The 21227-nt window shown below is 48.4% G+C and overlaps 2 protein-coding genes across 7 annotated transcripts in view; one reads left to right on the forward strand and one right to left on the reverse strand.

Moving 5' to 3' along the window:
- The first annotated feature begins 131 nt into the window (after positions 1 to 131).
- Positions 132 to 17008, forward strand: BCCIP (BRCA2 and CDKN1A interacting protein). 6 transcript variants are annotated; one of them, XM_026010676.2, is made up of 7 exons: positions 135 to 333; positions 5495 to 5569; positions 5868 to 5948; positions 11823 to 11912; positions 13012 to 13199; positions 14798 to 14972; positions 16615 to 17008. In XM_026010676.2, the coding sequence occupies exons 1-7, from the start codon at positions 166 to 168 to the stop codon at positions 16783 to 16785; spliced, it is 948 nt and encodes a 315-aa protein (XP_025866461.1). In that variant the 5' UTR covers positions 135 to 165; the 3' UTR covers positions 16786 to 17008. The 6 variants fall into 6 exon arrangements, with proteins under 6 accessions (XP_025866463.1, XP_025866461.1, XP_072596478.1 ...); XM_072740377.1 differs by having other exon boundaries at positions 16618 to 17008; XM_072740380.1 differs by having other exon boundaries at positions 137 to 1411; positions 16618 to 17008.
- DHX32 (DEAH-box helicase 32 (putative)) overlaps positions 16852 to 21227 on the reverse strand; it is a 51698-nt gene continuing 47322 nt past the window's right edge. Inside the window, exons 10-12 of the mRNA XM_072740373.1 lie at positions 19561 to 19748; positions 18486 to 18667; positions 16852 to 17381 (exon numbers count right to left, since the gene is read on the reverse strand). Of these exons, the coding sequence (XP_072596474.1) occupies positions 17210 to 17381; positions 18486 to 18667; positions 19561 to 19748 (542 nt within the window). The 3' untranslated portion in view covers positions 16852 to 17209. The remainder of the gene's footprint in view (positions 17382 to 18485; positions 18668 to 19560; positions 19749 to 21227) is intronic.

Consider the following 21227-nt stretch of genomic DNA (forward strand, 5'->3'; position numbering starts at 1 on the left):
TGACTCCTAGGGATCACGGGCCTTGGAATCCATCAGAACCCCTGGGGGTGGCGCCGACCCGGCGCCGAGGTGGTCCGTCGTCTCTCACTCCCCCCCCCCGCTTGTGTGGGCGGGTCCGGAAGGGCGGGCTTGCTGCGCCTGCGCAGGCGCAGGGAGGCCGGCAAGATGGCGTCCAGGCCTAAGCGGCGCGCGGTGGGCAGCGGGGTCCCGCAGCACCCGGGCGGCCCGGCCGTGCGCGCCGAGGAGGAAGAGGAAGACAGCGTGGAAGATGAGGACGAAGACGAGGAAGACAGCGACGAAGACGAGGATGAAGACGACGAGAGCGTCGACGAGGTGAGAAGCACACGTGCGGCCCCGGTTTGGTTTCTGTCGGGGCGGGGGCGGGGGGGACTTTCAGGCTCCGGAGCCGTAGGCAGGGGCCCGCCGCTTATTCTCCGCCCGCCCTGCGGCGCCCTCTTTCCGTTTCTCAGGCCTTCTTTTTAAAGATTTTTATTTATTTGTTCATGAGAGACACAGAGAGAGAGGCAGAGACACAGGCAGAGGGAGCAGCAGGCCTCGCGCAGGGAGCCCGACGCAGGATTCGATCCCAGGACCCCGGGGTCACGCCCTGGGCCGAAGGCGGCGCTAAACCGCCGGGGCCCCCCGGGCCGCCCTCCAGACCTCGTGTTCCGACGCTGTTCTCCACCCTGCGGCGCCCTCCGGTCCTCGCTGAGACCTCAGTGACCTCAGTGACCTCAGTGAAGCTGCATCTTCTGCCTCCGAGGCACCTGACCCCGCCCCACCCACCGAGTCCAGGTGCTGGGTTCGCGGTGCAACCGGGTTCCATTTTTTCCCCAGACTGTCCTCTACCGAACCGCCTGGCATTGTAGGTACTTAACTTAATATTTGTTGAATGAATCAGTAGGACTGAACGGGCCTTAAGAGCACTGAGTGCCCACTAGGTACGTAAAACCTACTGCGTCCAAAGCGGAATTGGTAATTCGCGCTTCAGGTCTTCTTTGCCATTTCTCTAAATCCACCCCCCCCCCCCCCCCCCCATTGGCAACTTACTCAAACCCCAAACCTGGTGATTGACTTTAATTCCTCCTTTGTCATGCCACATCCAGTCTTGCCATAAATCCTGCTAGTTTTTTTTTTTTTTTTAAGATTTTATTTATTCATGAGAGACATAGAGGCAGAGACACAGGCAGAGGGAGAAGCAGGCTCCATGCAGGGAGCCGGATGCTGGACTGGATCCCAGGACCCCAGGATCAACCGCCCTGGGCCGAAGGCAGCGCTAAACCGCTGACCCACCTGGGGATCCCAAATCCTGCTAGTTTTATCTTCATACCCAGACGGTTTCGTTGTGGATTCTCCAACAGCCTTAATGCACAAGTCCATGCTTCCATCATCGCCTGCCTGGACTCCCGGGGTAACTTCAGTGACTTGCTGTTTCTCCATTCTTGTACCATCACTACACCCGCAGCCAGAGAGATCTTTTTATTTTTTTATACAATACTAAGCATGCTCAGTACCATACTTTGAAGTTTACTTTATTTAGTGAACTCTTAAGGCCAAGGTGGGGCTCCAACTCACAAACAAGAGTCACACAGGCTCTTCCTACTGAGCCAGCCAGACAACCCCCCAGAGATACATATATATTTTTTAAGATTTTATTTATTTATTCATGAGAGACACAGAGAGAGAGTGAGGCAGAGACAGAGGCAGAGGGAGAAGCAGGCTCCATGCAGGGAGCCCGACGTGGGACTTGATCCCAGGACCCCAGGATCACACCCTGGGCCAAAGGCAGATAAGCCACTCAGCCACCCAGGCTGCCCAAGAGAGATCTTTTTTAAATGTAGGTGTGTTCCCTCTTCCCTGTTCAGAACATTCTACCAGCTTTCCATTTCATTTATAGGAAAATCCAAAGACCTCCTGGTTGATGGACTGGAAGGTAGCTAGTGTGACCACAACAGAATAAGCAAGGGAGAGTAAGGGGATATCAAGTCAGAGATGAACATGAGTCAGGATTAGGGCTGAGACTGGCTTGGGTGCATGATAAATCTTCCAGGGAACAGAGCTTTCCCTTAGAAATCAGCTCTTTGGCCCCTTGCCTTGGATGTGGTCTCACCTTTTTTCACCTAGAACTTTATTGGCTATTTTGCTAAGCACAGCAATCAGTGCTTCTTGAATTGACATGGATAGTCTGTTGCACTCCAGTGATTAAAAATTAGTGTGATGATCCTCATTGACTATAGTGTAAGAAAACATGCACTTGTATATACTGTTGGTGGGAGTATAATTTATTGCAGTGTCTTTGGAGGACAGTTTGACAGTATCAGAATCTAAAATGTATACATCCTTTGACAGAGTAACTGGACTGCAAAGAATTTATTCTTTCGTCATCATAATAATACATGCTGTTCCAGGGTCTGTGCACTTTATTAACTCATTTAGTATTTACATCAACCATGTAAAGTTAGGAGTTAGCACCATTTAAGACAGAGGATATACAACAAGTTTAAATGAAGACAGTGTGTGTGGTGCAGTAGATATAGGGGAAGGAAGAAACAGGAAATAACTGGGATTATGTGTCAGAAACCTCTTGAAAGATTAACTTAACTATTGTTAGTGACCTCTGAGGAGTAGGAGTTGGGGGGTGGGTAGTAAGACTTTCAACTGGAATCTCTGTGCTCTTTGTCGTATTTACCACTGAAATATATTCCATTCTTGATTGAAGAAATTGTTAAGGCTTTCACGGCAGTTTCCTACACCTGGTGGATCTTGATTCCTGTATTTATTGGAAAGAGGCTTTTATTTTAGTTTTTGTGGTGTTCACTCATCCACATCCATTTGTCATTATTGTGATGAATAAATCCTTGACCATTGTTTTGGAAATGAAGAATCTACCTCAGACCTGCTCTGCATATAGAGAAGGAAGGAAATGCGCACGTGTGTACGTGAAGCCTGATTTAGAAAATAGGGGTGACTGGCTTTGAGGCAGCTGGCAGAGCTGGTGATAGAATGTGGCTAGAAGAACTTACATAAGCAGGTCAGGGTACTGAAAAGATGAGACGAAAAACACTAGGCATGCTTAGTTAAGTTCTTGTGGCCATGTGGCTGGGACGGGTGCTTGTGTTTAACACAGACCCTTGGAGTGTAGCTGCGGAGGAAGGGGAGTGGGTGGTGAGGGTGCCGGGGTATCTTAGACCTCCAAGGGCAGGAAGTAGTGGGGCCTCAGGGACCGCTGGGTCACTGAGCCTGGAATGCTGTGGAAAACCAGAGGAGTCTTTCACATTTTCCTTCTCTCCTTTCCTGCTCTTTGTTACATTCAAAATATTTGGTTATTTTTCTGTTTCTACTCCTTACAGCAGAGAATAGAAAATACCAACAGCTTCTGAGATTTGTCAGTCAAAAGAGCAAGCAGGTGAGATGCCACATCTAGTTTTAGTTCTGAAGTCTGTCACTTGGGAGTAAGTGACAGGGCTCTGTTTCACAAAGGTGGCTGTTTCCCCTGAAACCACGTGGATGGGGAGTGATTCCCAGGGCAAGGGGTGCTGGGCAGATGGTCCATTTGGTATCGGCTGCGGTGCTGGTGCCATCATAGCCTGGGGCAGAGGTCGGAGACATCTGTCCAGACAAGGAAAAAAAAACCCTAAAAGCATCCTTTAAAGAATTTGTTTCTTTTTTAAGGAATGCACTGAATACCTGAATTGTGACAGTTTGTTACATGGTTTAGTTTGACCCTGTTTGGAACACGTCCTCACCCCCTACCCACCCGGGCTGTGTCGCCCTCACAATCTGGCTGAGCCTCCTTCCAGGAGTCAGGATTTGAACTTGATAAACTGGCCTCAATACCCCCTGGCGAATGTAACAGCCCAGGGGACGCTTAAATGTATGCACAGTCAGGATAACTGGGCACAAGTAGCTGTGACTGACCTCTCTGGCCTTCAGCGAAGACCCAAATTCCAGAATCTGCTATACTTGGAACTATGTGTGAACACATTATTTTAGCAGAGCCCCAAAATAAATGTGTCACTTACCAAGGTATGATTTAGGACTGATCTTGTGGAGGCTTATAAGCCTCTAAGGTTTTGCTTTTGGTGTGAAGCAATCCTTTCATTGATTTATGGGACACAAGTAGCATTACAGATTAGGTTCTGTTTTCATTGTTTTGCTTCATATAGTATCATGTACTTAACATAGTTTGTTGGCCTCTGGGCCATAGTATGTGCTGTTCTCGGGGCCAGGAACTCTTTAATTTTTTTTTTTTTTTTTTTAAGATTTTATTTGAGCATGAGTGGGGTGAGGAACAGAGGGAGAAGCAGACTGCCTGCTGAGCAGGGAGCCCAGTGTGGGCCTCAATCCCAGGACTCTGGGACCATGACCTGAGCTGAAGGCAGATGCTCAACCAGCTGAGCCACCCAGGTGCCCGAGTGCCAGGAAGTCCCTCCCAGCTTGTGTCACTTCTCTAAGGGAAGACTTTCCTGACTTTTTTTTTTTTTTTTTTTGGTGGAGTTCAATTTGCCAACATACAGAATAATACCCAGTGCTCATCCCATCAAGTACCCCCCTCAGTGCTCATCACCCAGTCACCCCCACCCCCCGCCCACCTCCCCTTCCACCACCCTTTGTTCGTTTCCCAGAGTTAGGAGTCTCTCATGTTCTGTCTCCCTTTATGATATTTCCCACTCATTTTTTCTCCTTTCCCTTTCATTCCCTTTCACTATTTTTTATATTCCGCAAATGAATGAGACCATATAATGTTTGTCCTTCTCCGATTGACTTATTTCACTCAGCATAATACCCTCTTTCCTGATTTTCTTACCTATTTTTCACGTTGTTACAGCACCGTGTACCTGTGTTTTATAGCACATATAGTTGCAACTTTATATTTATCTCCATGAATATTTCCTTAAAGCCTATGTTCTCCCCTAAATTGTAAGCTCCACGAGGGCAGAATCATTCATGTCTGCTTTGCTTACCTTTTCGTCACGAGTGCCTGGCACAGTGCTAATGTACGTGGTGGTCAGTATTTGTCAGGTGAATGAAGTGTAGCCTCAGATGCATGGGCTGAATCAAGGGCATCAAGCGGTAGGCAGTGCTGGGGACTTGTGAAGTGATTCTGCGCTTTGCTCATCCTTATTGTAATCAGGTAAATAATTTCTTCTTTGTGGCTGCTGTGACTGTTTTTTCTGGAGCAGACTTCCTCTACATTGAAACTAGATCAGTCTGAGTTTTTTGTTCCCAGGCTTATGTGTCAGATGAGATGGCGTGAAGGTGCTTTGTAACCTGTGCAGATGGCAATCTTGGCAATATTTTTGCCTATTTGAAACCTAGACAGTTCTTCAGATAACATTTTCTTTGTGTCCTTTCTCCTGGCACGTTCTATAGATAGAGATAGAGCCAAAAACAATAGAGGCAGAAGGAAAAGAAAAAGCTGCAAAGTAGAAAATACTGCCTGAATTATCTTAGGGAGTTATGTGTGATGACCTATTTTGTGTGTTATTTACAGGAAGTGAATGTTGAATTTGAAGCTTATTCCATCTCCGACAAGGATCATGACGGAATTAAGAAGTTATTGCAACAGGTATAGTCATTTACCCTCTACACACAAATTTGCTCTTCTAAGAAAATCCAGGCCATTCAACACAAGCTAGGTCAAATTTCATCCTTTATTTTAGAATTCCTATTCCTGTTCTCTCTACCCTGCAGAGTAGGAAGGATTGTTTCTCTTTTCCAAGGGCTTTTCTTTTCCTCCTGCGATTGCTCTTCTGAGTTGTCTTCTATCATTGATACTTTATTATTTGAGTATGGATGTTAGAGTTTTGTTAAAAATTGCGTTTTGATTTTCATTTAAAGTTTTTTTTTTTTTTTCTTCTCCTTAGCTTTTCCTAAAGGCTCCTGTGAACACTGCAGAACTAACTGATCTCTTAATTCAACAAAACCATATTGGGAGTGTGATAAAGGTAAGCGGGAGTTATGTTTGTTCTGATTAAATTAGTTCTTTGTTGTGTTAAGATCCTCCCAAGGTTTAGCGGACGGGCCAGGAGCTCAAACTGGAAAGAGATGTTACCGGAGGGAGACTGGTTATAAAGTCATTCCAGTAATTTCCAAGATTCCTGAATGCTGGATTCCCAGGAGTGCCAATGGATAGTGAGAAAAAGGGGTGATTTAGAAGATATTTAGGAGACGAGAGATAATGGAGCTTAATGAGTGATGGGGCTGAGTTGAGGGGTCAAGGGTGGCTCCCAAGTGTCTGCCTCCAGTGACCAAGATTGCAAACATGGAAGAAGAGGCCAGGAGGGAACCTGAGTTCGGGTGTACACGTGTTGAGTTTGATTTGCCTGTGATACATGTGAGGGAGGTGTGAGCAGTGGCTGGAGACCTGGGTGTCCTCAGCAGATGGACGGTTGCCCAGGGAGGATGGGACAGACACTGCTAATACCAATTACTTGGAGGAGTCAGTGGCAGAGTCTGCAAAGGAGCTGTGGTGGGGGCCACAGTGGGGGGTGGGGGTGACCTGGAAGGGAGGGCGTGAAGCACTGGAGGGAGCTTTTGGAGGAGGCACAGCAGGAGGGGTGAGGCCTGCCTCTGCCTCCCCATGGTGGTTTTGGGTTTTCTGGGGCTGCCATACATACTGCCTGCAGTTTACTGTCACAGTAGCAATGGTCATCTTTTTGGCTCATTTGGACAGAGCTCAGTGAGAACAACTCCTGTCTGCTCTGTGTCTCATTAGCCAGTGGGAGGCCAGAGGATTCACTTTCAAGATGGCTCACTCACATGATCAGCAAGGTCATGCCAGCTGTCCAGATGGAGCCCAGCTGGGATTATGGGTCAGGGGCCTCCGTTTCTTCGTGGCATGGGCCCCTCTATGAAGCAGCTGGGTTCCAGGAGCAAGCAGCCCAAAAGAACCAGGCACAAGTGCACAGCACTGTATTTCCGCTGTCCTATTAATCAGACGTGAGGGTCTGCAGAGGTTCAAGGGGAGGGTGCATGGACCTCAGCATTCAGTTGGAGTAGGGGCTAGGTTACTTTGTCAGAAGAGAATGTAGGACTGGACTGTGGCGGCCGTCTGTGAAGAATAGAATCTAGCACCGTGACCTTGGTCTGTTTCCACTTCCATCTCTGAAAATGAGGATGGTCCCGGTCCCTACTTCATCCGGCATTGCAGAAGCAGCGCGAGTTGCTGAGCACTTGGTGCTTAGAGCAGCAGCACGTGGCCGGTGCTGTAGTCTCAGTGCCCACAGTTGATGTCTTTTCCCGTTCCCAGAACGTGCCATTGGGGTCATGGTACAGAAGCAGCACCACTTCGGTCTACTGCACCCACTCACCACCTCACCTTTAGCCATCTCCCATTGTGGTCAAAGCCGAAGGTCTTCAACAAGCTGGCATTCACAGCCCCTGTCTCCTCTCCTAAATACCTCTACCTGGCTTTTACAACCAGTACTCCACTGAGGTTCTGGAACTATCGGATAGGCTCACCAGCGTCTTGTTACTAAACCTCATGGCACTAAAGTGAAGAAAGTGAAAGCAGTAGTACAGTAGTTTCCTTCTAGAGCAGTGGGAAAGGCAGACCTCTCACCAGACACCTGTTCCCTCCAGCTGATCAGTGTCTGTAGGAGTGTTATCAACACTCACTCCATCTTCGGCCCTCCGTCTTGTTGGTGCTTGTGCCGTGACCTGGGAGAAGGCTTGTTTTGATCATCCAGAAAGGGGTGCACAGAAGGCCGCACAGAAGGCTGCACTTTAGGTAACTACCCTGCGACCTCCCCACCATGCCCCTAGCTTGTCGAAGCTGTGGGTGAGGTCCAAGCTTTGTGGAGAAAAGCTGCATGGCGCCAGAATCGTTGGTCCACCCAGTCAGTCTCTCTGTCAGTAAGATCGCCTCAATAAGACTGCGAATGGTGGAGTGGCTTGCTTCAGTGTCTGTCTTAGGTGGCTTCTCCATGTAGAACATCCATTGCTGACCCTCCTCTACCTTCTAACCGTGTCCTAAGACTGTCCAACAAGAAACACTTTTATTCTTGAAAGAGCTTAGGTCAGTGGAGGATTCAGCCTTCAACGGGATGGTTCTACGGGTAACTTCACAGTGACAGTTACAGCTTTTGGCTTCCGCAGAGGTCCTCAGGGCGTCCCAGCGACAGAGACTTCTGTCGCTAGGAGAGGGACTGCCCAGAACTTTCACCAGAGCCTCTGGGACTGGGGGGATTTGGACTCCTGTAGAGAAGGCAGTCCCAAGGGCTGTGGAGGGGAAAGGGCGGGGGCCTGCAGGGCATGCCCTGCTTGTGTGGCTAGAGTAGGGAGATTCAGGGGTGAGGGGTTAGGTGGAGTTGCTCAGGACAAAGGCCCTAGGAATTGTGTCGAAGAAGGAGGCTTGGGATCTCTGGGTGGCACAGCGGTTTGGCGCCTGCCTTTGGCCCAGGGCGCGATCCTGGAGACCCGGGATCGAATCCCACGTCGGGCTCCTGGTGCATGGAGCCTGCTTCTCCCTCTGCCTGTGTCTCTGCCCCTCTCTCTCTCTCTCTTTGTGACTATCATAAATAAATAAAAAGTAACCCCCTTTCTTTAAAAAAAAAAAAAAAAAAAAGGAGGAGGCTTGAGGCAGTGAACGGGTCAGGTGGGTGGGGCTTTTGCTGGGGTGTGCGGTAAGCAGGTGGTCATGGATGAGACTGATGGGATTGTGACCGTGGCCCCTGTGGAGAGGCAGCCCCCATGTGGTGTTGCTTTGATGGCTGATGACCATCAAGGAGGAACACTGAGTGTGCTCCAGGGGATGCTAACTGCTTGTGAGCCCAGTGACCATTTGGGGGATTCCCCCCCCCCCTTTTTTTAAAGTAAGCTCTGTGCCCCACTGAACTCACAACCTTGAGAGCAAGAGTCACATGTTCCTGTGACTGAGCCCACCCGGTGCCCCAATTTTGGGGATTGCTTAGAATTCGACACTGAGGGTTCCTTTTCCTACCCCTGGCCCTCTTGGTACTGCATGTATTTTGCCACCGTAGGTGGGAGACCTGTGAGCTGCAGGACATCTGTCCCAGGTTGGTCTTGAGGGACCAGGGCTGGTGGACTAATTCTGTTGCCTGAGTAGATGTGCCCCAGTTCTCTCATGGCTGGTGTTTGTGTTCTGAGTTACCTGCCTGTTCTCTCTCTGTGTATCTCCTGGATTCGTAGAGCTTGAAACATCTCTCATTTTGGCACATGGTTTTACTCCCTAGGCCATGCTGCCCACCCTAGTTCTACAGGTGAAACTGCTTCAGCACAAATGCTGCCTTTTTTCCCCCCCAAAGATTTTATTTATATATTCTTGAGAGACAGAGAGAGAGAGAGAGGCAGGCTCCATGCAGGGAGCCTGACGTGGGACTCGATTCCAGGTCTCCAGGATCAGGCCCTGGGCTGAAGGCAGCGCTAAACCACTGAGCCACCCGGGCTGCCCCCAGATGTTGCTTTTAAAGCCTGGTAGTGCCTGTGCCTGAGTCTCCCTGTCAGTAGCAGGAGACCAGGACTACTTCCTCAGGCCCCTTGAGTCACTGGTCTGATGCCCTGTCCCCACAGAGGCAGGTTTCGTGGCCCTGTACTCGCCCTGTGGCCCCCGGGAGCACCCCTGCTCCACTGGCCCTACCTTAGTGAGCCTGGGTGCTGCTGCAGGAGGCAGAGCTGTGAGTCCCTTCCCACAGAAGAGCGTCAGGGAGACACATGGGACAGTCGTGGGTCCCTGCTGGCGTTCTGTAGATAAAGCAGCAGCCTCATTTCATTTCCTTCCTTCAGCACATGGTCCCCAAGGACATTGTCTTTGCCAGACCTCACGCTAGGGGCCGGGGACGCAGTGAGTGTGTCGCCTGAACACGTGCACCAGCACCACTGCACCAGCAGCACATGGAGAGGTGGAGGCGGAGGCCCCCGGGGGAGGGCTTGTCTGTAGAGTCTGGAAGTTCAGGTCGGAGTCAAGCATTTCATTCTTTTATTTATTTTTTTTTTTTAATTTTTATTTATTTATGATAGTCACAAAGAGAGAGAGAGAGAGGCAGAGAAACAGGCAGAGGGAGAAGCAGGCTCCATGCACCGGGAGCCCGACGTGGGATTTGATCCCGGGTCTCCAGGATCGCGCCCTGGGCCAAAGGCAGGCGCCAAACCGCTGCGCCACCCAGGGATCCCTCTTTTTTTTTTTTTTAATTAATTTTTATTGGTGTTCAATTTACCAACATACAGAATAACACCCAGTGCTCATCCCGTCAAGTGCCCCCCTCAGTGCCCGTCACCCATTCACCCCACCCCCCGCCCTCCTCCCCTTCCACCACCCCTAGTTCGTTTCCCCGAGTTAGGAGTCTTTATGTTCTGTCTCCCTTCCTGATATTTCCCAACATTTCTTTTCCCTTCCTTTATATTCCCTTTCACTATTATTCATATTCCCCAAATGAATGAGAACATACACTGTCCTTCTCCGATTGACTTATTTCACTCAGCATAATACCCTCCAGTTCCATCCACTTTGAAGCAAATGGTGGGTATTTGTCGTTTCTAATTGCTGAGTAATATTCCATTGTATACATAAACCACATCTTCTTTATCCATCATCTTTTTTTTTTTTCCATTCATCTTTCGATGGACACCGAGGCTCCCTCCACAGTTTGGCTATTGTGGCCATTGCTGATAGAAACATCGGGGTGTAGGTGTCCCGACGTTACATTGCATCTGAATCTTTGGGGTAAATCCCCAACAGTGCAATTGCTGGATCATAGGGCAGGTCTATTTTTAACTCTTTGAGGAACCTCCACACAGTTTTCCAGAGTGGCTGCACCAGTTCACATTCCCACCAACAGTGCAGGAGGGTTCCCTTTTCTCTGCATCCTCTCCAACATTTGTTGTTTCCTGCCTTGTTAATTTTCCCCATTTTCACTGGTGTGAGGTGGTATCTCATTGTGGTTTTGATTTGTATTTCCCTGATGGCAAGTGATGCGGAGCATTTTCTCTTGTGCATGTTGGCCATGTCCATGTCTTCCTCTGTGAGATTTCTCTTCATGTCTTTTGCCCATTTCATGATTGGATTGTTTGTTTCTTTGATAAACTCAAAATGGATGAGAGATCTAAATGTGAGACAAGAGTCCATCAAAATCATAGAAGAGAACACAGGCAACACCCTTTTTGAACTCGGCCACAGTAACTTCTTGCAAGATACATCCATGAAGGCAAAAGAAACAAAAGCAAAAATGAACTATTGGGACTTCATCAAGATAAGAAGCTTTTGCACAGCAAAGGATACAGTCAACAAAACTAAAAGACAACCTACAGAATGGGAGAAGATATTTGCAAATGACGTATCAGATAAAGGGCTAGTTTCCAAGATCTATAAAGAACTTATTAAACTCAACACCAAAGCATTTCATTCTTAGGTCTCGTTCCTTTCTTGCCCTCTTTTCTCTTCACGTGGTAGGAGGAGTGGCGCCCAAGCATTGTTCGCTCTCACCCATGCTGGGGCTGGGCCTGGGCTCTGGAGGCCTGTGACTGCAGGGGATCCACGGAGGGACAAGCAAGGGCTGGCTGCAGCCAGGTGTCTTTGAAGACAGACTGAAGTGGTTGATTTCAGGAAGTTTTATCTGTTCTGGTGACATACTGCGAATCTAGTATAAAGAATTTTGGAGCAGGAAGGGGTCATCCACAATGTAAAAGGGGGGAGCAGAAGCAAGTGAGGTGAGCTGATCAGGGCAAGGCCCATGGTCCTCAGCCTGTGACACTTCCCTGCCGTGATGGTGGCCAAGGATGGTGTTTGAAAACCGAAGCGTGACTTGGTATTCTGCTTATCCCAACCAAATGTACAACTTTAATTCTTTTTCTTTTTAAAATAGCAGACGGATGTTTCAGAAGACAGCGATGACGATGTGGATGAAGATGAGATTTTTGGGTTCATAAGTCTTTTAAATTTAACTGAAAGAAAGGTTGGTTTCACTGGGTGGCATCAGACTGTTCCTTAGACCCAAGTCACTTTAATGTATGATGACTTTTTATATCAGCAATGGAATTAACAATAAGGATATGTGCTCTTGTGAAATCTCACTATAATCTTGTTTTTTGGGTTTTTTTTTTTTTTAAAGATTTTATTTATTAGAGCAGAGAGGGAGAAGCAGACTCTTTGCTGAGCAGGGAGCCTGCTGTGGGGCTTGATCCCAGGACCCACCCTAAGGTCATGACCTGAGCCCCCTAGGTGCCCCACTGTAATTTTTTTCAAATGTGAGAGTGTTTTTATGCTGAATGATCTCAAACATGAAAGTCATGGCTCCTCGTGGTGTAGAGAACCATTCAGAACTGGGGTCCTGGTGTTGGTATTGATACCAGAGCTGGTGGTGCTGCTGTCTGTGGCTCTTCCTTTGTGAGGCTTTGTTGCTTCCTGCAGCAGAGGGCACGTGCTGACCTTCACTTGTGCTTCCATTTGTCTCTTTATTGATTCGTTGAGTTCTAAGAAAAGGGAGAATAAGCTGTTTACTCTCCTCAGAGTAAGGTGCAGGTCACCATTTATCTTCAGGTTTTATTTATTTATTTATTTTTTAAGATTTTATTTACTTATTCATGGGAGACACAGAGAGAGAGAGAGAGGCAGAGACACAGGCAGAGGGGGAAGCAGGCTCCATGCAGGGAGCCCGCCCAATGTGGGACTTGATCCCGGGACTCCAGGGTCACGCCCTGGGCCGAAGGTGGCGCTAAACCGCTGAGCCACCCGGGCTGCCCCTCATCTTCAGGTTTTACATGAACTTTCCAGTTACGTCCATCTGTCTCTACGAAGTGGACTGGAATGGCTGTTCCGGTGTGTGAGTGTAGGTGTAACGCGCTGTCACCACTGCTCATAGGACCGTAAATAGCCAGGTGTAGTTAATTTTGAGAAATGCTTAAGCAGTGAACACCGAGGACAGGTGGGGTTGTTAAAGGCGATGCCAGGAGACTGGCCTGACTGTAAGATAGAAAGTGCTAGAGAGCTCTCACTCTCTTTTCTGCTCCAGGTGCGGCCTGTACTGAACGGCAAGCCTTGTCTTTGCTTCCTAGGGAACCCAGTGTGCTGAACAAATTAAAGAGCTGATCCTGAGCTCCTGTGAGAAGAACTGTGGAAAGAGTTTGGTGGAACAGCTGGATACACTTTTAAACGACAACTCCAAGCCTGTGGGCTTTCTCCTCAGCGAGAGGTTCATTAACGTCCCTCCTCAGATTGCGCTGCCCATGCACCAGCAGCTCCAGTAAGAGACTGGGCCACATGCCTCTGAACAGAGGTTTTTCCCAGGTGGACTTGGCAGAGGGATTTCAGTAGTGGGAAGCGCCCCGCCCGCCCTTTCGGCAGCCCTGTGCCTCGGAGGACACCTCCTCCTGCCAGAGGCCTGTCCCTGCTTAGCAGCAGGCTTCCTAATGTCTTGTGACCGTAGTCTCAACAGTCTTAGAAGATGTACAGGGTATAAACACAGATGAGTTTATATAGACTTTTTACCCCCTACTGGACTAAAGTTTTCATCATCTTCCCAGATTTCTGTAACGTGGATAAAATGCTGAACAGTTATTCTGATAACAAAAACTGGGTACAATTCCTAAATTCTACTGGGATGTTTTTTAACTAAGGAAGCTGCAGTCCTGATACTGTGTCTCTGGCTTCTTGAGGTTTGCTGTTTTTAATTTTTGTTTTTGTTTTTGTTTTGTGGTTTTTCTTTTTCTTTTTCTTTCTTCCCTATTTTAGAGAAGGAGAAAGCACGAGTGGAAAGGCAGAGGGGAAGAGAGGGAAAGAGAACCTCACAAGCAGACTCCCCACTGAACATGGAGTCCAACGGGGGGTTTGATCTCACTGCCCTGAGATCATGACCTGAGCTGAAACCAGGAGTTGAAACTATGCCACCCAGTACTTTCTTAATGCAGGGACTTTAGGTTTACATTTAATTGTCAAGAGCTAAGAATTGGGCTTGTTGTGCTTTGAGGTAGAGTGGGATGGAAATATAGACTGGCCCCTGTGCCGCATGCACAGGCGCTGTTGCTCCAGGTCGTGGTGCCCATGCTTGCCTGGTAGTAGTTGGTGGGGATGTAAGGACAGGCTGAACCTTCGGGTTTCCCACTTACCCAGTTCATTCTTGATCGTTTTACTCTCACCCCCTCATGCCCAGCTGGCACTCATCATACTTTTGCTGCATGTTCTTTGTTTTGCTTTGTCTTTTTTTTGATCAGCTGGAGCTCATGTGTATTTGGTATCACAGGAGAGTGATCTGCTTTTTCCTGATCATCCTCTCTTAAAGCTGAAGTCTTTACATCTTTGGACAGATGTATAGGGACACGGGCAGTTTTTGGAAGGAAAAAAATGAAGGCTATGTTGCCATTCTACTGATTATCCTAGAATCTAGGGGATGTGTGTCCTGGTGTGCCATTTCTGCAGCATGTCAGGACTCTAGTCCTAGTGCTTGACTCTGGTGTTTGGAGATTAATGGCATTGGTTATAGCTCTGTGCCTTTATGTCTCTGCTAAATGTTTTTAAAAATCCAAATTCTTACATATTTTTAGTTCTGCAGAGGCAGAGCAGTGATGCTGCCTTTGAGACCCCTCTTATTTGCTGTGTATCCACATCGCAGCATAATCTGAGGGGCTCATCCTGCTTACTACAAAACCCCGTCGTAGTCGATCACAAGTGCAACTGACCACATAAATAAAACTCATGCCTTAGAAGTGTCCAGATCTGACTTGTTCGAGCCTGTGTCAGAGACCACAGAACCCCTGCGGAGGCCTCTCTGGTTTCCCTGTGCTCTGGCTTGTTGGATTTTCACCAGGCTCAGCAGGCAGACCGTCTCTGTGTTGTGCTTTGTAGGAAAGAACTAGCAGAAGCACACAAAACTAATAAGCCGTGTGGGAAGTGTTACTTCTACCTTCTGATTAGCAAGACGTTTGTGGAAGCTGGAAAAAATTCCAAAAAGAAAGGGAGCAACCAAGAAGAGAAAGAGGAGTTAATGTTTGCAAATGCAGAGGAAGAATTTTTCTATGAGGTAAGACTGTCCTGTTCTATTTTTTTTTAACGTAAACCAGAGCTTTCTGGACCATAGGCAAGATTTGCTGCTGAGTCCTCGGAGTACGGCCACACTTTACTTCATGTAGCTGGCAGTTGGTGGCTCACGTGGTGCCCACACCTAGTACCTCCCTGCAGGGGCTCACGCGGGGCTCACACCTAGTACATCCCGGTAGGGGCTCACTCGGGGCCCACACCTAGTACCTCCCTGCGGGGGCTCACTCAGGGCCCACACCTAGTACATCCCTGCGGGGGCTCACGCAGGGCCCACGCCTAGTACATCCCTGTGGGAGCTCAAGCCTAGTACATCCTGGTGGGGGCTCACCCAGGGCCCACACCTAGTACATCCCTGTGGGAGCTCAAGCCTAGTACATACCGGTGGGGGCTCACCCGGGGCCCACACCTAGTACATCCCGGTGGGGGCTCACCTGGGGCCCACACCTAGTATCTCCCTGTAGGGGCTCACGCAGTGCCCACACCTAGTACCTCCTCACGGGGGCTCAACCGGGGCGCACACCTAGTACCTTCCCGCGGGGGCTTACCCGGGGCCCATGCCTAGTACATCTCGGCAGGGGGCTCACACAGCGTCCATATCTAGTATGTCCCCTGCAGGGACTTAATAAGCGGCGCTAACACCTAGTACCTCCTGGCAGGGGCTTGCTTGCCTGCGCCTACTACACTACCAGCAGGCTTGTCCCTAGACCCCAGCCCCTGGGGTGGAATGTGGAGAGGAAAAGGGCCATGAACTTTGAATGGTGATCAAGCACTGTCCACATGCTTACTAGAAGACCTTTTGTTCTGGAACCACGCCATGAGGTAGACGTTAGTCTTAGTTTACAGATGGGCATGCAGAGTTGGGGAGGAGAGCCATCATCTGAGGTCATGTAGCTGGTTCATGTGGAAGCTGGCGTAGGCCTTGCTGCCCTGTGAAGGCTCACATGCTTCTCTGTGTCCTTGCTCCTGGATGTCCTCCCACTTAACAGGATTTCTAGCACTTTCTTCCAGAAAGGTAGCTTGTGCCATGATGGACAGCTAGATGCCAGAGAATCTGCTTTCTTGCTCAAAGATAGTCAATCTGAGGAGTAACTTACTTTCCTGGATTAGAGGGCATCTGTAACTACTTTTTTTGGAAAAAGACTTCTGCAAAATACTAAATACTGCAGATTCAGCTCTACCTTTGTTTTTCAGGAAGTAAACAGTGAAAATTAAACGTGTATCCCCCGAGCACCTTAGATTTTTTTCAGGGAAGGCCGGATGGGTGTTTGAAGATGGCCTGGTTACACACACGCCTGTCTTCACACAGCTTGATGCCAGCACAGTGAGGAAAGACCAGTGTGTGGGGACCATTCTGAATCTCATTGTCAAAATGCTAGGAGTCTTTCCTGTTGATTTATAAACACTTAAGACTGGGACACACTGCTCTCCATGCTTTTCCTGTAGGTTAGAAATCTGGTAAGCATTGTGTAACTTCTGCTGGAATATCCCGTTTGAGCTAATTTTATTGTTCGGCTTCTGTTTGCCGTCACTTGTAAGCACGTCAGACAATATTCCTGGCTGCCCTTTAAACAAGTTTCCCTTTGGGTTGTCTGAAACTTTAACTTACAATTTTACGTTCGGTTCAGAAGGCCATCCTGAAGTTCAGCTACTCGGTGCAGGAAGAGAGCGACACTCGTCTGGGAGGCAGGTGGTCCTTTGATGACGTCCCCATGAAGCCCTTGCGAACCGTGATGTTGATTCCAGGTGACCGGATGAACGAAATCATGGACAGACTGAAAGAGCACCTCTCCGTGTGACCCATTTCCCATGGACAGTAGTTGGTGATTTTGTGTTTGTAAAATTACCAGAAAACAGCTCTCAGATTTACTGAAAAACTCACGACTTTATTCAGAGTAAGGTCCTCTACAAAAGAGTAGGGTTCTGTCCCCTGTGTCTGTGACACATTTACAAAATAGTTTTTTAAAAAAAAAATTTGGTCAAATTATGAATGATTAAAAGCTTTTCCAATAAGAAGGAAAACATGGGAGTCGTAATTTAAAGAACTCAATAAAAACTTCTATTTTTTTATTTTTAAATAATATACAAAGTATTTTTTTTTTCAAGACTCATGCGGCATGATCTCATTCAAGTTGAGCGTCTGCACCTCCCTCCGGCAGACCGGCTGTTAGGCTAGTGTGGGGCACTTATTGCACATCTTGCTTTTTATGGAAGATTCTGAAGTCACTGGATGGTGCATCTCTGCTCAGTAGTCTCAGGGCACTTCTCACACATTTTCGGTTCCTTTTTCATTGTTGATAGAGGTGAAAGGTGATCCATTACTTGACGTAGGATATCCTTACTTTCGCTAGGAGGCAGGTTACTGAAATAGTACGGTGGTGCCAGCTGCATAAATCTGTTGAAAACAAAAAGATTAGATTTTTTTCTTTTTTGGTGAGTAATACCAAACATGGGGGGACTTCCCACCCCTGGAGAATCTACTTGTCGAACTGGTACTTAATTTGAACTCTTCAGTCACTGTCTCCCTTTGCATGATAAATACTTCCTGTGGTTTTTATTGAACCAGTCAGTCCAATTGCATTTCTGGAATAAGTTGGCTTCTCTAGTGTTAGGCCACACCTAACTATGATGCCCACCACTCATCACCAGGGGAAACTGGCACTTGCTTTAAGGCCCATCACATGTGAAAGATCAGGTCAGGTGTTAGGGAGAACTCCGGGTGGGTAAGAGTTCTTTCTCTCATTAACTGATACCACTCTGCGTCCAGCTACTAGGTACTTTAGGTTCCTGCCTTGAAGCTCACTGTCCAGGGAGGAGCGTATGTTCAGGTGGACCTAGCATCTGCAGGAGCACCAGAGACAGCTCTTCATTCTCATGGGTACCCCATGTACTTCATTCCCTTGGCAGCCAGAGTCGTCTTTGAAAGTACACAGAAAAGATGTTATTCCTACTTAAAACTCTCATAGTTTTGTAGGGCAAATTCTAGACTCGTACGTGGCCCACGAGCCCTATACCTCTCATAGTTGCCTGTCGCCCACCTCCCCTGCATCCCTCCCTCTCCCACTAGCCCTAGTCTTGGCACGTCTGTTCTGAGAGTGGCTAAGCTCATTCCTTCTCAGAGTTTGCACCTGTAAACACTCTTTGTGGCTTTTTTGTTCCTTTTAAGAGGCATCATGCTGTTGTATTTCTACACTGTATTGTTTTTTCAATAATCTCTACACCCAACATGGGGTGGGGCTCAAACTCATGACCCTGGGATCAAGAGTTGCACGTTCCACCTCCTGAGCCAGCCAGGCGCCCCTTTGCATGGTATGTAATTTGTTGTGATCCCAGAGAGAGGAACGTTTAGATGCTCCTCCCGAGAGACCTGCCCTAAGTAGGTATGCAGTACGTTTAGATTGGTGCCAGCATAACCTAACTGAAAATGTAGTAAAAACCAAATGTGTCATTGACTCAAGTTATGAGTTAAAAAGAACCTTTTTCTCTCTAGTAGACTTACAGTTCAGGAGAGATTTCAGAGGTAATCCTGATGTAGTTGTTCTCAGATATGCTGAACTTGTGGAAGAGAACCCACTCTGGCATCTTCTTGGTGATGGAGTAACTGGACAGGGGGTGCAGCTGGGCTACCTGCTTGTGTGTCAGCATTAAGTAGTTACCTGATCCATCCACATCCCTGGCAATCTGCAAGGCAGTGTTTTTAAGGAAAAAGGTTCTGTGTTAATGAGATCAAAAGACAAGATGTTTTGTTTAAAAAAATTCCTAAGTACTTACTTCACTCAAAATAGTAAAAATTACCCATCTGCCACCCATGTTTCCTATTTTCAGATCTAGAAAACAAGCCAAACACAGGTTTTGCCCAAAACTTTGAGGCCGTGATGATGATGTTACTGACTTTAGCAGTTTCAGGGCAGTGGGCGAAAAGCGTAGCTACAAAGGCTAACTGGGTCGTGAAGGCTAGCGTGCTGCCAGCCACGTTCTGGGCAGGATACTCCTGTCAGGGGCTTTATGCCAGATGTTCTAGCTCAATACAGTAACACTGATGTAGGAACCTTACTTTTTCCATACAAGATGAGGAAATTCATTTTAAAATGTCATTTTTTCTCCTCTTTTAAGACCGTTTTAGAATTTGAGAAATACCAGTTTCACTCCCCATGATGTGAAGAAAATGCATCCATAATGTGCTTTAATTTAGGGGAGCTACATCGGGCAGCCTTCATTTGGGGGATGAAACACCTGAGACATTACCTTTACCAGTATCACTGGTTAAACATGAGCTACTTCACAAACCAGTGAGATGAGGGACTGTATCTGATGCTCCCCCAAAGAGCATGTTTTTCCTAATGTCCCTTCTGTAACGAAAAAAGACCTTTTGTCTTTTTGGACAAAGTGACCATATAGTGGCTTAGCCCTTCAATTCCCTTGAAGGGAAGTATATTTAAATAATCTTTAGTGACATAGAAGGTTTTAGTTTTATATAATGTCAACACCACTGAAAGCACCATCCCAGGTGAGACTTCCTGACAGGCTGTCCTGAGCGTGAGGTTCTGTAGAGACCACGCCCTCCCCATTCTCGCCTGCATGAAGTAACCGGACAGGAGAGCCTTCTTTATGTTCAGGGCGTTTTCCTTTGAGCCAAAAGCAGGTTCTGCGCAGGGAAGCTCAATTCGCTTGACAATTTCTAAGAGTTCAGCTCGGATAACGTCTGCCATCCTGAGAGCACAACAATTGAGGAAGTAATCGTGACACCACTTTTCAACACAGTCTGGGAGGGAAAGAAGAAAAGAAACGACCCGTTATAAGCTACCAGAGCCCAGGCCAGGAAGAAGGTGGGATCTCTGTCCTGTCCTGAAGAGGAGGAGGTCACCTGGGTGACGGAGGCTGCAGGGACGCGTGCTGGCCGGCGGGACCTGCACTGGCTGTGGGGTTCTGGAACCCCCGAGCTGGGGGGCAGCATGTGGCAGGTGCAGACCAGGCCAGTGTACCGCCCATCACCTGCACCCGAGGGCGGGCAGAGGACGTGGTCTCATCAACGTTTGTGTCGTGTACACGATGAGGACGTACGTGGCCACAACGTTTAATCAAACTAGGAGGGAAAAGTGTACAGTAGAAGGTCCCCTGAGCCATGAAAATATCTCAACATACTTCTAAGGATCACTACTAGGCTGATTGGGGAATTCTGTTAAGCTCATCTACTTTAGCTGCAAATTTTATATTAAAATTCAGTCCCCTGGTTCAGTTTGATGTGAATGCTTTCTTGCTACTGGTAGTTCCTTAGGACGGGCCTGGAGTGCTGCCTGGCCCTGGGAATGCCCCTGGCCTTGGCACAGTGGGGGGAGGCCCCCAGTTGACCCTGTCCTGTGCACCTGGGCCAACAGGAGCATGTGCTTGGGCAGACAATTGTATCCAGCCTCCTTGCTCTCCAAAGATGCCACCAAACTCCCCATATCCTTTCTGGCTCCACTGACAACTTTACCTTCTCAGCTCGGAAAAATTAACTCCCCATTGAATAATTCTGCCAAACTGCTGTCCTATTTCTCAGCTCAGTTTTCATCCTGTCTACCGAGCAGAGGAGGTAAAAGGTGCTAAAGGGAAAACCAAGGTTCCCTTGCGGGAAGGGGGTTCCTCACCACCTGCCTCTGGAGGCCCCGGCCTGCGTGTCGCTCTGTCCTGTCGGCCCTTCGGGATCCCCTTCCTGTCTAAAGCCGAGCAAGGCAGTTTCAAGGATAGGTGTTTCCAGTTCCCTCTTGTGCAAAGTCATACTCCCACTGTGGGTTAGCCCCGGGACTTGTGCCTCCGCTTTTCCACACGCCCTGTCCTCTCCCCTCCCCCCGGCCAAGCCGGCTCTCTCCTGCCTCCTTCGGCACATCTGCCGATTAGTATCTGGAGCCGGGGTTGGTTGGTTTGGTCCTGGATGTCCACGTTCTGTCTGTCCAGTGAATGTGGGTGTTGGGGAAAGCACAAATCCCAGCTCTGACCCAGGGCACCTAGAGACGGCAGTTCCTTTCTCTCCTCCCCTGGCCCTGGAGGGTGGGGGCTGTGCTGTGCAAGAATTTTGAGCCCAGGTCACCTGTGTCCAGGCTAGCTCCCTGGGCTGGCCGGGCACTGGACTTCCACATGCCCGGCGACAAGTGCCACTCCACTCCAGTGACCAACAGGCTGGAGAAGGGAGAACAGCTCAGCTTCCTCTGGGGAAGGAAAGCTGGACACGAGCTAATTTCTCAGACTCGCAAGCATTCACTTA

This window comes from Vulpes vulpes, chromosome 15, assembly GCF_048418805.1.
Source record: "Vulpes vulpes isolate BD-2025 chromosome 15, VulVul3, whole genome shotgun sequence".
Classification (NCBI taxonomy): Eukaryota; Metazoa; Chordata; class Mammalia; order Carnivora; family Canidae; genus Vulpes; species Vulpes vulpes.

Coding starts and splice junctions, on each gene's coding strand:
- BCCIP (XM_026010676.2), top strand. CDS start 166: ATGGCGTCCAGGCCTAAGCGGCGCGCGGTGGGCAGCGGGGTCCCGCAG. Junction 5,570..5,867: donor TTAAGAAGTTATTGCAACAG/GTATAGTCATTT, acceptor TCTTCTCCTTAG/CTTTTCCTAAAGGCTCCTGT. Junction 5,949..11,822: donor ATATTGGGAGTGTGATAAAG/GTAAGCGGGAGT, acceptor TTTTTAAAATAG/CAGACGGATGTTTCAGAAGA.